At 42.3% G+C, this 16188-nt stretch overlaps 1 protein-coding gene across 5 annotated transcripts in view; it reads left to right on the plus strand.

The window, feature by feature from the left end:
- The first annotated feature begins 3153 nt into the window (after positions 1 to 3153).
- Positions 3154 to 16188, plus strand: part of slc4a2b (solute carrier family 4 member 2b) — a 29882-nt gene continuing 16847 nt past the window's right edge. For all 5 annotated transcript variants that reach the window (XM_080515190.1, XM_080515191.1, XM_080515192.1 and 2 more), the window contains exons 1-3: positions 3154 to 3325; positions 6530 to 6608; positions 12072 to 12247. In XM_080515190.1, coding sequence (XP_080371316.1) covers positions 12188 to 12247 — 60 coding nt within the window. In that variant the 5' untranslated portion in view covers positions 3154 to 3325; positions 6530 to 6608; positions 12072 to 12187. The remainder of the gene's footprint in view (positions 3326 to 6529; positions 6609 to 12071; positions 12248 to 16188) is intronic.

Genomic DNA, 16188 nt, shown 5'->3' on the forward strand with positions numbered 1-16188 from the left:
GTGATTCTTCCAGGTTCTCCAGTTTGAGAACCGCTGTAGTTTACGCGGCCGATGGACGTCAGGGTTTGGCCTTGAGGCGGTGTAGAGGAAGGATGTGTCTCGCCTGCTGACTCAGCAGTATCACCTCCAAGGTTATCTAAGGAGATAGTTCCCCTTTGATGCAAACCTGAGACTTTGAGTGGAACTATTTCTGTTTCCTTGATCCGATTAAATCCAAGTGAAACAAACCGCTTCATTATTTCGTACCTTGCACAATCCCGGTTCTATAAATAAATACTACACGTCTTTTTTTTTTTTGCTCGTGAATGATGTCAATTGTTTCGATCGTTCCAGAGCAGCACGGCTTTCTTTCGTCGTCTAATTCAGCCTGGTGCTTGAACACATCAGATAGCTCCATCTTATCTGTGTAATCAGCGTCTCGGCTGTTATTTGTTTTCCCTTCGCCTCAGTGAAAATATGTCAAACATACTTATTGTGAACTGATTTGTGACGAGAGCAGTTGGTTTTGCTTCGCAGGCAAAAAAAAAAAAGGGGAAAGAAAAAGGAAGAAAAAAAAGCCCAAACAGTCGAACAGAGACTCTCCACATTCCTGTTGTAAATCGCTTGGTCATGCAGAAGAGAAGGAAGGAAAAGAGGCAGATAATAAGCATTTTTTTTTTTTTTTTAGGGGAAGCACTTTGTGTTTATTTTACCTTCCCTTGTGCAGATAAACACAGTTGCTATTTTGTCTATAAACACATACAGCTCCAAAAAAAAAAAAAAGAAAACCCTCCCATCTTAACCTTGACATTATTAGTTTAGCCTTGTTTACTATCTGTAACCATGTTGTCTGTATTCTCTATGCCGCTAAGTTAAATTTAATTCCTATTAAAGGCTTTGGCCGTGCACCATGGAATGTACATAGCTTGTGCTGCCATCATTGCACACTGTCTCTAGACCTTTGGATAATCTAATCCAGACCCGGCGGGGCATCCTCTCCGCTCACTTTATTTGAGCCAATCTTTGCCGTTTTCCAGGCTGTGGTGTCGTCTGCACTACAAATGTAACCACGTCACAATGTTTCCCAGGAAATGAATACATGGCTGATTTGTACTTGACTGTCGTATGAGATTTTCTGGCTTTTGTTTTGGTTCTGGGAGCCAGCGGATATTTTTTTCCCCCCCCAGTCTGAGTCTGTAGAAAGTAAATACAGTTATTATAAGTGGTCAGAGAGCTTCGAAATTACCCTTTTTCTTTTTTTCCTGTGAGAACATGGCTTCACCAGCTGGTGCAACCTGAGCAGTGTTGGATGCAGTTTTCACAAGAGGCAGTCACGCCCTCGCACTGCTGGACCCGGACAAGGACCGGCCTCTGATGCTCATGAAAAGGTGTGATTGTGCAGTGGAAATGGAATGACTCACTCATCCCGTTTCATAATGTTGCACTGTCGCGTACGCCTTTCCGTCTAAGTGATGCCTTCGGTGTCATGGCGTTTTTGCAAAGCACCGTGGAATTAGTGTCGTCTCAGTGCCGGTTAAAGGGTTTTAGGACACATCGACTTTAGAATTTGATCATTTTGGGGAGAAAAAACAAAAACTGAGAAGACTGTCAGAAGTATAATGGTGTAAGTGCAATTCAGTTAATTAAAAAAAAAAAGACTAGGTTGCAATGACTTGTAAAGATTAGTTATATAATTGGCTCGATTTAGATCACCGTTTCACCATGTTGAAAGTAAAACAAGCTGTATAAAAAAAGTTACTCATTTCCACATTTATAGCAGCAAATACTAGATTGGTGAGTTCACAAAAACATATTTTTGACACCAATAGCTTTGTAAGTTGTGTATGTTGAATTGCTTTCTGTGTGTACATCATTTGAAAACAAAAAGCAGAGGAGTCTTTATCTGATTTGGTGAAAGTTCTTGTTTTTCATTACAAGAGAAAATAAAATACAAAGAGCTCTACAGAATCAAAACTATCATGATATTCCGTCTCTGGCACAGAGACACAGACGCACTATGCTATTCCACATGTGAAAACGACAAGATATTAAAAGGAAAGGCAAACAATGTGTCATACCGATCCTTCGGTATGACAACAGGAAATTTATTTTTATTTGTATTTTTTTTTTTCTACATCTGTCCATTATACTCTGGTCATATTTGTTCTCTTCTGAATTGACCAGATGTGCTTTGACGTCACCATTTTTCTCAAAACGGCTCGTGTGAATCGTCATGTTGACTCACAGACATGTGCTTTAAAGGTAATTTCACTCCAACGGAGACGTGATTGGAACAAAACTGTTTATGGATTCTTCTCTGATTAAAAAAAACAAAACAAAAAAAACAACAGGTTTTCATGAAGCATAGTTCTTTACAAAGCGACCCCGTCGGAATCTACTGATGTGTTTACATGAAGTATTTTTGATTCTGATCAAGATTGTAAACACAGTGACTGCCTTTTTTTTTTTCTTCTCTTTTTACAGTTTGTCCTGTTCTTGTTGGCACATTGCAACTCATCAGTTTTACCTTCAGTAAAAAAAACAGCTCTGATTAAGTTGCAGCACTCAGCCGAGGACAACTGACTGTACATTGTTTCATTGTTTTCTGCTGACATTTAAAACAAGGGCCCAATGTGAAGCAGAAACCTGGGAAATGTGGAAGAAGCCAGCTTGAACGTGCTGCTCCTTTTTGAATGTCATATCATCGTATTGGTCGCTCACGCGTCTCCAGTTTAGAGTGTTACAGAACGTCCACGGTCTCCTCAAAGCTTTTCAAAGTGCATAAATGTTTGAGCGGTGATTGCCGTTTCCTTTCTGGAGGAGGAGAAAGCGAGCGGGCGTTATGTCACCGGTGGGGTGCCTCCGAAATCCCTTCTCACCCAAAAAGACAGGTGCTGCTTTAGCCCTCCTGCTCCATGGAGTCTCTGACGGGACAAAGAGCGAGATATAAAGATGGACACGGACCCAGCTGAGCGCAGCTGTTAGCGTCCAGGCTGGACCTCTTCCAGCCACTTGTGTCCATATAAAAAAAGCGGCGTGACGCTCAAAGTGCCGGACTCGGCCAACTCCTGAGTGAAGTTAGCGTGGCCGGTGGCCGGTGAAGGGTGTCGTCGGGAAGGTAGCGACGTCTGCATGTCGAGCGGCTCAGGACGTGGCGGGGCGACTTGGAAACTGCCGAGCTATTTCAGGCTAAAGAGACGGCGGCTATCAACAGAACGCCAAATCTCCACAGAGCTCCGGAGACGGGGCAGCTGTCAGAGGTGTACGGCTACATCGACCTCGGTCTTTGCATTGCGAGACCCCCACAGGGAGATTTGGTCAAGCGAGAGCACAGAGCGCCGTTCTGGTGAGTGTCGGTCAGTTTTGGACGGTCTCGATTGTGCGGCCTTGCGCAGTTTTGACTTCTAATGGGCAGCTGTGACGTCCCCCCTCGTAAGTGAACATAAGTTCTTAGCTGCACTATTTCAATGTGTCTTCATACCTTTGATAATGGCCCGGCAGTCTTGGAATTGATGGAATGATTGCGGAAAGCGGGGAGAAGAATGGCCAGAATGTTATGATCTGTTCCGATTAAGCGCCGGATTAACTGAGAGCAGGTGTGGATCTAACATCTTATGAAATGTTAGTTTTGTGACTCGAAAATAGGAAAATATGTTTTGAAGGGTAACCCAAGAATGAAGTTCAGATGTAAACATTCCAACTAAAAACCTTCATTCGGTGTGAAGCATGACAACTTAAAAGCCACAAAGCAGAAAATAAAAGGAAAACAGTGTTTCTATTCTCTTCTCAGGCTAGACTGCGAAATAAGCTGAACGCATTTTGGTCTTGGTTTGTGAAAGGTTGCTAATTGTTTTTGCACGTATGAAGTCGCTCTTTTTTTTTTTTTAATTTACTGTACCCGACTGCAGTGGATAATGCTATTATCGGCACACTACAGGGGGCTTGCAGAAAGCCCTGCCCTTTGAAGTGGACTTCACTTTTAGCTGCTTGTGACTTTAAATGCGTGGTGGTGTTTTTTTTTTTGGGTGTTTTTTTTTTTTTTTTTACATGCAAGACATGCATGTGACTTTGCAGGGAACCAACCTCCCTGGAGACAAACATTAATATCTCACGCTTAGACACACACACACACACACGGTCCTCCTGGGGTTGGGTATTTCTTTAGCCCTTAGGCTCGTATAAGCTGGTGTGGAATGCCGTGCTTGATTATTTGGCGAACGGGTAAGCAACTTGTTTAGATCACAGGATTGTTCTTTGTTAGCTGCAAAACACAATTAATCCGACGGCTTTTATGACTTTAGCTCATTGGTTGTGTGATATCTGGGTCATGAGGAGGTAACGGTGGCGGTCCAGCAACTGGCTTGCCTTTTGGTCACTTGGGGCTAGGTGGGGGTCAAAACGGGCTAAACTTCTGGATCATGACTGTGACACTGGGGTGGTGGTGATGAAATACCTTCATGTCGACCTCTGGGTCTTAAAACAAGGATGACTAAAAAGGTTCGAGGCCAACAAGGTGATAAGACAGGGTCACGGCAGGCTAGTTTTAGGGCAACATCCGGGCCAGGGCAGGGCAATGACGGGGTCACAAGGGGCTATTGTTGGTCAAACAACTGGGGACCATTTGGGCTACTAAACTGTAATTACAGGTTTACAACAGGTTCACTTCTGTGGTAAGTAAAGGGTGATGACTGGGCAGTTAAGGGGGATCCTGAGCTAACAAAGGGGGTAAATATACAGTAGGAATGTGGTATTTGCAGGGGAGAAGTAGGGCTACTGTGACGGTGGACTGCATTTATTTCCATAGTCAACCGGGATTGAGCCAAGCCCCCCCCACGACCCGGATTAAGTGGAATTAATGATGGATGAATGATGGAAGGGTCGTAATGGAGAGGTTTTGAATTACAAAAGGGGCTAATACACTGATCGTGATGGGATAGTTGCTGGTTAATATGGCCGGTGACAGGGCAGTAACGTAACTTTAGGTGTCAGCCGATGGCAGTTCTGAAGTCACAATAAGGTGACATAAAAGATATTTGCAGTGTGTTATTGGGTCTCAAAGAAATCCCGTCACAGTCACGCTGGAGACACGACTCCGTAAGTCAATATCGCCCTGGCGCAGTTACAGAAAAACAATCAGTTAACCACAGGGTACAAAAAGGTCACTCAAGGCGCCACTAAATCACCAAATTAACATTTCGCTTTGTAATAATTAATTTCTTACCTCATGAAGAACAAGAATAATGTGTTGCGCTCACTACCTGTCTTGCATTCTCCAATATGAGACAGAATTCGCTTCCCTGCATGTTTCACCTGTATGTATTATCCTGGGCTTCTATGGGCCGTTGTTGTGTTTCCTTTCATGTTGCCCTGGACTTCAGTTGTTGGAGCCCTTTTTTTTTTTTTTTTTGCCAGCTGCTCACCTCTTGGCTTTGTGTCGCCACATGACTTCATGTCACTCCCATGGACTGTCATAGATATTTTTGAGAATAGATCCAGTGATTCCTCATGAGAAATGCTGTGTGGAAACTTCATGTGATTGAAAAAAAAAAAAAAACCCAAACAAACCCATAAAGCATCTATTTTTGTCTATCTTGACTCATTAGTAGTCCAACCTTTTTCCAGAACTACATTCTATGCGTTCTCTTGAAAATCAATTCATCACTATTTGCAAATGTCAACAGTTTTTTTTTTCTTTTCCTAAGAACCGTGCTATCTATATTTTCAACGCTTCTTATCTGAAAATCTTTTTTCATATCAACGTCAAATGAAGCCGCCACATAGTTTCACGGTGTGCAATTAGCAACGGTTTCTCACAGCGCAGTTTATGTGAAGCACAAATATTAAAATGTGCACGATCCTTAAGGACTTAATCCCTCGGACCTCCGCTGTGGCGGCCCGAAGAGCAAACGGGCACCGTTTCGAGAGTGTCAGTGTAAAGTTTAAAAATCAAGCTATTAAAGGTCAAAGCTACAAGAATGTTAAAAACGATTCCACGCACACATCCCCCTGTGGTTGTTTGATAAAGACAGATATCGATCTGCGGGGTTGAGTTTCCAGTTTCAGGGTGAGGTTTGTGTGTGTGTGTGTGTGTGTGTGCATGTGTGTCAGACCCACACAGACGTACGTGTGTGTGTGTGTGTGTGTGTGTGTGTGTGTGTGTGTGTGTGTGTGTGTGTGTGTGTGTGTGTGTGTGTGTGTGTGTGTGTGTGTGTGTGTGTGTGTGTGTGTGTGTGTGTGTGTGTGTGTGTGTGTGTGTGTGTGTGTGTGTGTGTGTGTGTGTGTGTGTGTGTGTGTGAGAAGCAGCCTCTGACTCAGTGTTGAATGGGCCCTGGAGTCACATGGCCACTTGTCAGCAGGCAGGAGGAGGAAACATAATCCGGCGGAGGAAGGCTTGCCGTTATCAGTCGGTGCGTGTTGGCCTGAGAGAGCACTCGTCCACGGCGAGTGACCAGGACGAGACGCTCCACATCTCTAACCCCCGGCTCCTTTTGTCTCCCTATCTCTCTCTCTCTTCTCCCTCTTGTTTGCTCTCTGCCTGCACTCTGACCAGCTCCGGGTCTCTCTCCACGGCAGAGTTCAGAATTGCACTACAATGTCTGCGGTGGCTTCTCTGCAGTAAGCACACAAAGGTACAGTACATTTATCTGTTTTTTTTTCCTGCTCTTTGACCTGCTGTTTAGTGTTGAAGTTAACTTTTTTGTCACAGTTTTTTTTTACTGCCTGTTAATGTCATTTTACCATCTGTTTAATTCATTCTTTGTATCGTGCAGTCTTAAATCAGGTGATGAGAACAGTTGCTTTTGATGTGGCTTTTGTTTAAACTTGACTTTATTTCGCCTGTTTGTCATACTTCAGCTGCTTTGAGGGAAAACTGGAGTCGAAGCAGTCAAGTGTACAAGTTGCACAAGAAAAAAACTTTTGAAAAGCAACTTTCATTGCATTTGGGTTCATTTGTACCACATGATATGCTTTTCAGGTTTTGTTATTCTAAATTGAGATACTTTTAAGACTCCTAAAGCTGCAGCCGATTCAGAATTGACAAAATTTTCATTTCATTTGAAGTTTTCTCTTTTTTAACTACTGTCTGTGCAGCCCACCTTTCTTCAAGTCACTTCTTTTCTACTGTTTATGCTGTTAAACTCATTTATCTCTTAAATAGGTCGCAGTTGTATAATTTGTACAACTTAATTTTATTCTAAAGATTCAGATTTTTTTTAAAAATCCTTACGTCTGCAGATAATTTCATTGTCACTTGTCGCTACAACAGCAACTCGATCAGTGAGTGCTTCGTGAAAGAAATGGTCCCTCCAACAGCCAAATGAACGGCTCCATCTCTCTCTTGATAAACTCTGTTCTTTAATGAAACCTTAATCATTCTTCCCTGTCATTGTCCTGCGTTCGTAAGTACAGGCCGATGCGACTCCTGAGGTTTCGACGCTGTGATCAAGCTGCTATTCCTAGTCTTTGCAGTTTTCGCATTCGATGAAATCTTTCTTTAATTATGCCTTTCCGATAGAAATTTATTACATCGGCTTGCCCCGGTCGACACTCTGGTGCCAAACCTGCAGCCCTGGTAGAAGCCGAGCTTGACGGGAGCATCTTGACAAATTGCCGGTTTTACGAAGTATGTCGCCTCGGGGTCACGAGTTCAAGTCGGACTCGTTCCCTTCTGTCCCTTCGTAGTCGGCCTCGCGTCTTCGCGTTCATGTCCCGCGAGAACATATCAAAGACTTTTGACAGTTTTTCTTTTACAGATCAAGTCACATGACATCACAGTAAAATGGTGTTCAGGTTGGACGCTTCAGACTTTATTTAGAAGTTACTTTTAACACTCGGTGTTTGTGGGAGTCTGTGACTGTACTCAATTCCGTCACCACCTCGAAGCTGCGGATGCTGAGCTCACCACCGAGTCGCTGATATTAAGTTGCAAAAAATCTTAGCTGTCATCACGCTTATCTTAAAGGAAAAATAAGCTTATCAAACATGAGAAGTTGCCTCACACAAATAATGTGTGAGTGACGCGTCGAACAAAATGACACAACACTGACACGAGTGGGGCTTTTTCAACCACGGAAAAGTACAAAATATCAATATCACTTCATCAGGGCCACTGAATGCACATCGTCCATCACTGTAATTTAAACGAACTGAAGTCATGCGGGGAAGCGCCGACCTTCTTCCACGAGACATGATCTCGGATAAATATAACATTCAATCGATCTTCCTAATCCGGCTACGGCTGTGGTTTAGATGAGCAGGGAGGGGTGATATTTCCCCTCGAAACATTGCATTTTAAAAATATTTACATCTGGAACTTCAAATATGAAGAAAGTTATGGGCCTAATAAATAAAGGAAGTTTAGTTTTTGAGTAGCAGCGAAAACCTAAATAAAATAAATCAATAGTAAAAGTGTCCTCAGTAGAGGCCGGAAAGTAAAAGCTTTTTCTTTATCCAAGTTAAACAAAGTAGAGTCTGTAAGATTTACTCAAAGTATCAAGAAAGGATTTCATCAGATCACAGTTCCACTTCCTTCCTCTTTTGTTTTCATTGGCTCTCTGTTTCATTTATATCTATATTTATCTTGTTTTAAATGTCTATTTAACAATACGCCAATACCAAACACACAATACCATTGTTATAGTAACACAGCCCTCAACTTAAAAAAAAAAAAAAAAAACAAACAAATCACAGGATGTTTTGTTAACGTCTTGTATGTATGTCAATTTTTTCACTGGTCTTTTTCCCTTTTCAGATATTTTTCATTTTCACTCTTTAGCTATTATGTCTCTCATTTGTGAAATACTTTCTCTTCTGTGTGCTGTGTTGAACTCGATCTCGATGTTAGTAAGACAGGAAAACTAAAGAGTGAAATATAGATATTTTTGAACTTTTCTAAAAGGCAATAATGAAGTATTTGTATTCTGTCGCTTCGTTTCAGGGTTGCAGACTCCTGGTTGTAAGATTGTTCCAGGTTTGCTTTCGGACTCCCGCCATGGTCTAAAAAGATAAAGACACCGATACCGGGTTAATTGGTGTCTTTAACTGGACCATAGTGGCGGCTGAGTGCGAGTGGTGACCCATCCAAGATGTCTCCTGCCTGCATATCAGCGGGGAGCCACTCCCGTCGTACTGCTGTGTAGTTTGAGGCCTTTTAAATTTGGCACAGTTGCACTTTTCCAATGACTGAGGGCGTCATGCATCGTAAAGGTCAGCGCAATTAAACAATACCAAATTCAAAAACATTGAAACTTGCTCATATCAAACCCATAGCGATAATAACTGATGGACCTCACAGATTTCAAAAGTACTTAAATTTCTTTCAAGGATACCTAAAAAGATCAGTTCTGTCAGGGTTGGCTGTTGCAGTATGTGGCGTTTACTTTAAGTCCTCTCACAGTGTAGCATCGTGTTCCTTACATTGTGTCAGCGATCTCTCTCTCTCTCTGTCTCTCTCTCTCTCTCTCTCTCTCGGATCTTTCGGGCTTTCGAGTATTAAATTAAATTCAGTGCACAGTATTAAGTTTGCAGCTCCTCCTCGGAGGCATGTCTATGCAGCAGCGACCTTCTTCCTGTTTTCACGCGGACTTCCTCCCTCAAGGCTTGTTTTCCCAATGTGTGCGTTCCACATTTGTGGCAGTGACTAAATCCAGCATGGAATATTATTTAAAAATTTGGGAGAAAAAAACCCCCCACCATTGTTGCATTTGAGGAACTCTTTCCAAGATGTATGAGTAACTTTGGAAAGATGTGATGAATTTCTTCCAGGAGACACGGAGTATCTTGTCCTTGCCTTTTTGTGCACCGCCGGCACTTATCAATCTCCTTTTTTAGTCATTTTACTTGTTACACAAGGGACGAGCAGTTCCTTTATATCAGCGCTCGGACAGACCGACTCAACCTGCCGTCAGACTGAAAAACCTTCAAATCATTACAGGCGAAGTGCTTTTTTTTTTTTTTTTTTCCGTCTTCCTATAGAAAGACAATTGAAGTGGGTGTTATTGTTTTCTTTTTCTGATCATTATTGTTATCCTAACGGTATTATTACAGACTTGCCCCAAGGTAGATAAGCTGGCTCTCATAGTTTTCTCCCGGGATCCCAGGGTTCTGTAACTTTATCCCTGTGTAGCTTTATCCACGGAGGTGGAGTCTAAGTTTCCTGAGAAAGTGATCTTTAAGCACACCTAAGCTTACCTTTTTTTTTTTTTTTAATCGCCATTACTTCGTGGACTGAAACTTACCAAACTTTGTATTTATTGAAAACCCAGTGTGGTGGCTATCTTTGTTGTCATCTATGGGTGAGCGGTCTGCCCAGTGTCTCAGTTTTCAGGGCTTTTAGTCTGTATTTGATCCACACCCGAACACAAGCCCTCACTGTCCGGCTCCAACATGCTTTTAATTCCATCTGCTGTCATTGGTTGTAATTCTACCAACCTCTATGAGAGCTCTCTTGCTGTCAACAAGGTCTTTGATATGATTGTGCCAGTCGTTGGGAAGCCTTATCGTTTCTTTGATAGCGGCTTTCAGACGGCCAGCACGACTTTGGCACGACATGATTTCAAGCTGCCACAGTGGAAACTCACCAAGAGACGGCCTTTGTGTGCTCCTGGCTGAAAACCAAAAAAAGTGTCTTTATTGGTCACAAATGTTGCTATTGAGGTATTTTGAGATTTCTGGACACTTAAATGTGTCCATCCAGAAGGGAAAAAAAACAAGTTCAGAAATACATACTTGACTCCATTTCATCTTTCTACTCATTAAATTGTTGATGTTGGTTGCATCAGCATTTCTTTTCAGTTTATTTCACCATGTCGTCCATTTCAGAAATTAGAAGTACATAATCGAACTTGTTCCAAAGCCAAAAACACTCTATAGTTACAATAATAGTGTAAAAAAAACCTAACTTATTCCAGTCAGCAGATCGATTATTAGATCAAGTGTTTCAAGACCTGTGTGTGTTGTAGTATTTCGTGGTCTCTTTGTTTATCTTTTTCACTCTGGTCAAAGGTTTTTTTTTTTGAGTCCCTCCTCCTGCCCGAATAACAGACACAATGAAATTCCTATTTGATATTTTTTTCTGCATGAACTGGCCATGAAATGTGACCTGGTCTGCGTCCAAGTCACAAATATAACCCAAATGAAATGTGCTTAAACTGATATCGCACAAATGGTTATTGATTGAATGAGTTTCTGTGGTCAAAACATCCACTCATGTTTTTGCGAATTCATGGAGAACTTGGGATTTTTGAGGGTTCTGTAACTTGCCTTTGCTCCGAGTTGAGTTAAAACGAAGACTCGGGACCGACTGAGCCGCATGCCGCCGCTTATCAAAGGGTCCTCTGCACAGAAGCATTGTGTTATCTTGCTCTTATCTGGCCCTAATGGTTAATGACCTTGGATGGGAAGTGCTGCAGGACCTAAAATCAACATTCACTAAAATAGAAAAAAAAAAAAAAAGAAGTTTTAAAACCTGTTTATGTTTAAATGTCGTTAACTTGTCTGCCACTTCTGCAATTGTTTGTCGTATTTTTTTTTTTTTTTTATGATGTATCATTTGGTTCAGGCCATTATGTTTCACCATCTGTCATCCAAGGGAGTCAAAAGTACTTGAAGTACTTCCAAAAAATCTTGAACTCTTCACAGGGAGTAAAAGCAGCAACAACATAACTTAAAATCTGAACAAAGCTGTGTTAATTAATCCTGTTCAAATTCCACAGATGGCAGCAGACACTCGATGAGCTGCCAGGCGTAAACTAGAATTCTATCCAGTTCACATACAAGACTTTTTACCCCGAGACTCGTCTTCAGAAAATAAATCACCGGATAGTTTAAACTGCAGTCATATGATTTGACTGTTCGCTATCTGACCTTCAAAGTCTGTATATTACATTTCTATGACTACATTTCTACTTCAATGGTCTCGAAATTGAAGGTTTAGGCTTCAAGGCCGACGGGGTTTAATGTAAAAATACACCAAATGTTTAATCCCAGATCCTCGGTGTGCTGGACGTTTTCCCCCTCATTCTTCCCGGTTATTCACCCACGTCGGTTCCAAGTCGTAAAACTAACCCCTCGATTTCTTCCCTCGTCTCCAGGTTATGCTGCCCAAAAGCTGTCTGAGTCCCAGCGAGAAAGAGAAGGGCTAAAGCCAGACGTCAGACCGAACCAGTTTCCCAGTGCCTCCACAGCAGCGACCCTCCACTGCAGAGCCATGAGCAACCCCAGCGCACCCAGCCAGGTCACGGACGCCGTGTCATCGGTGATTCACGGCGTAAGTCCACACATAATGAAGGCCTCAGTCCTCGGTGTCGGGTCGGGCTTCCGGAATCGTCAACCGCATGATAAAGCGCACGAGACGGGAGTCGGTGCTCCTGGTGGTAAATCATATTAATGTTCCATGTAATAGGAATGATCCGCCTGTCACTGCCGTAGTGCGTCTCGGGGTTTCGAAAACATCGACGAGATTATAACCAATGGGTGAACTGTTTATTGCGTAGCCATCCTTTGACCCACGACCCCAGTGGTTAATTTGTGGTGTTTGTAAATGCTGCCCCCCGGACCTTGGTGCACGCCAAACAACATCGCTCATTGTGCTTAAAAAAAAAAAAAAAAAAAGGTTTTCATGTCGTAGTAATGCAACTCCTGTGCAGTTCAATTAGAGTCTGTTTTAAATCTGAACCACGGATGCCGCAGTTCTGTCCTGTCATGATGTGCAAAACGAAGGAAGTTCAGCTGTCGCTCTAACCTCAATGAGGCGTTTGTAAATGACGTCCCTCCGAAAGTACGAGGAAGCTGCTAACTGCTCAACTGTGATGAGGCTTCATGTTTGAAGCTGCAGCTCAACACTTGTTTCACTTCGCATTCCCTCTGTGCAGGATTTATGCTGCATCAGCTTCCTCCCGCCTCTCCGGCACTGCGGTGTGTATATTTTGGACGGCGCGGGTCGTTCCATTGCTGTGGGCGTTCAGATGTAGTTGTGACCAGTTGCCTTTTAAACATACAGCAGTAGAAATGTTCAGAATAACTCGGAAGACTTACGGATCTGCACAGAGAGCTGCTTATTAGACTCCTGGAGAATGTGAACAGTTCCACAAATGAAAGGGTTTCCTTCCTTTTTTCTGTACGTTAGACGGCGGGCCACTGCTAGAAACAATAAATTCATATTGTCACATAATGGAAAAAGCCAATTGCAAAGCATTACTGGCAAAGCCCCCCCCCCCAAAAAAAGAAAGTAGTACTCTTAAGGTGGTCCAGCACAAAGTATTATTGGCCTAAAGAAGCAATCCACTCCTGAATCCTCTCATTTTGCTAGATTTTGAGATGGGCAGTGACTTCTAGGAATTAATATTTTCAATTAAATACCCGGGAATCATCCGGATTGTGTCTTTATTAACCGATTTACCCATCTATCCCTGCAGCGCTCACACTGCTTCAGTTGAGTTAAAACCCTGAGGGGCAACTCATATTGCTTAAAAAGCCCACGGCTTACTTAGGTGGAAAACACATTTAGCACAATGGAAGTAAATAAAAACAGATGCTTTCACTCCCTGAGAACCTGTGGAGGCTATTTATGGCAGATTTCTGACGAGGTTTTCTTGTTGTGAAATCCCTGACAGAGTAATTAGGACCATTCAAACGGCTCTTAATCTCATAGTCTTAATCCACCAAACTGCTCCTCACAGCAACACAGATCTAGGAAATGCCCCCTTTCCCTTACTTAGCATTTTTTTTTTAGTCAGCAGCTTCCTCTGAAAGGTTGCACAACGCTGCTACAGTGCTGACAACCCGCTTCAATTACCTGCATGAAACCGGAGCGGGGGGAGACTTTCTTTTCACATGTAAATAACTTTAGTGTTGTTTACATGCTCTGAATTAGCTGGCAGGGGGTTTAAGTTCAAAGTATTCGGAGGGACGGGATTCCACGGCACCTAAAAAGGTCCGGGCCAAGCATCAATCTCTTTGGAAATATTTCGTCATGATGTAGATCATCTTCATTTCAATTACCGCACAGAATTGACTTGTTTTAAAAAGTCAAAACTTTTCACACTTTGATATTTCGATTTTTTTTTTTTTTTCCCCGTCTTCACAGCTGTGTGTCGTTGGCAAGACGGTAAGCTTCTGTAAAACCAAATGGGAATCTGTCTTGACTATAATAAGCGTTTCCAGCAGGTAGCCCGGCCATCAAGGAGCTCACTAAAGATAAAAGTGTTTGTGCTTCAGCGAGAGCCTCTGCAGTTATTGGCTGTCCTCGTGGCTCCAACTCCACCGAGTTAATTATTATCTTTTTAACAATGTGTGCGTGTGTGGTCAGCGAGAGCGCACATAATTCTGTTTGGATTTTAAGGGCCAACATTGTGAAACTAACGTTCGACTAATGTCTTCTTCCTGCCTCTGGTCATGTGACGGGGGCGAACCGAAATGAGAAAGGGCTTGTCTTCCATAAAAGTGGCCGGCGCTTCAAGCTTTTAACGTTTTGATACTGGACAGGCAAACATAGCTATCTTGTTAGATTTTATGCTGCTTATACTGTTTTATGGACTATCTGTATTCACTTATGGTGAGTTTGTTGAACATCGAAAGTCAAGGTAGCATGTGAGTCCAAAACAATGATTTCTTCTTTGTTTAACGCGCCCGATGTCTACTTTGATCATTTCCCCCCCGGGGATCATAAACGTTTGATTTCTATGCCTTCAGTCCTCAATGTATATTTAACTTCAACACGATCTCTGGAGCGAGTTAATGTTCAGTCTCGCTCCTGTACCTTTCAGATGCACTTTTTCTCTGTCAGCAGCTCAATGATTTGTTTTCTTCTCCGAAACGTCGGCGAGCTCGGGGTAATTATTACTTCCTAATGTTGGCTCAATGCAACGCGAGTCACACACAGTCACCCTTCTAATGCCGGCAGGTGAGTTATGGAAGGTTTCTTTCGACGAGACCTTTCTGCATATTACGTAAAGTGATAAACCTCTAATCTTAAACATCGCAGATTAGAGCTTTGGAAGCGTATGAAGAGACACAAGTTGCCACTCATGGTGTGAAGCTGACAGTTTTTCTTTTGCTTCTCCCCCACACAGAAATCTGAGAGGTTATGGTCTATTGCAAAATAATAATGCATTAATTACTAATAAACCTAATAAAGCCAGCTTAAAGGCAGAGCAAACATCTGGTGCAAAAATCTAGAGAGACCAGTGTTTTCAAACCATTGAAGCATAAAGTTTTTCGTTTTCTTTTACCAATAGGACTTACTATTGTTATGCTTAGAGATTTGGCTTTTTTTTTTTTTTACTTCTTGTTAATTGCCCCTTTACAAAGCCTCTTGTCTGGAATAGGCTTTAGCTGCTCAAACCAACCTGTCCAAAAGTCTTTCTTTTAAACTGGCCAACTCCAGAAAGCCTCCCCTTTTCATGGTTCTCTACCAAATGACTTGCTGCAATTCGAGCTGGTAATTTGACTCCAGGCTCCTTGGGCTTTGACTGCTTGTTGCTAATGCTGTATGGAACAGATGCCAGGATGAAGTCATCTCACACAGACCTGGTTCGAACCAAGGCTCACGGAAGCGTCTGCTCATGTGTTTGGTTAACGTAATTGGCTTTTTATTCACTTTTGATATAAAATTCCAGTTTCTTGTAAAAAAAAAACAATCAAAAGTGTTACTGGTTGGCATGCAGCCAGTTAGCTTAGCATAAAAACTGAAACAATGAGCTTACAACTTCTTACCCACCTCTGATTGATATAAAATCCTCATATCACCAAGTCTCCTGTTGCAACTAATACAACTAATACAACACAAGCGATTGGAGCTTAATTCTTCTAAAAACAAGAGATTGTTGCTTTGCAAGAGTTAACATTGCAAAATATTAAATTAAAAAACAAAAAAACTTTGGGGCAGGTAACCTCTTGGGGGGCGGGGGTTCTTGGCACTGCAGGTTTAAGATCTGCTACCTTGGAGCACACTTTGCTCTCGTACTATGTTGTCATCATGTGTCAGTCTTCGCTGCAATTGTGACCTTTGAAATTGCTCTCGGTGACTGAGACAGTCAGTAAGACAGTTTGTGATAGTAAACGATTACACATCCAAGGAGCAGCACTGCGTCGTCCACACCCGCTCCTATCACCTTTTTTTTTTTTTTTTTTTAATCTTTCTTACCTCATTCTTCCTGTGAATCTACCCACCACCACATAAAAACCCCCACCTTTCATCATGCACTGAAT

Source organism: Blennius ocellaris (genome assembly GCF_963422515.1).
Source record: "Blennius ocellaris genome assembly, chromosome: 19".
Taxonomy (NCBI): domain Eukaryota; kingdom Metazoa; phylum Chordata; class Actinopteri; order Blenniiformes; family Blenniidae; genus Blennius; species Blennius ocellaris.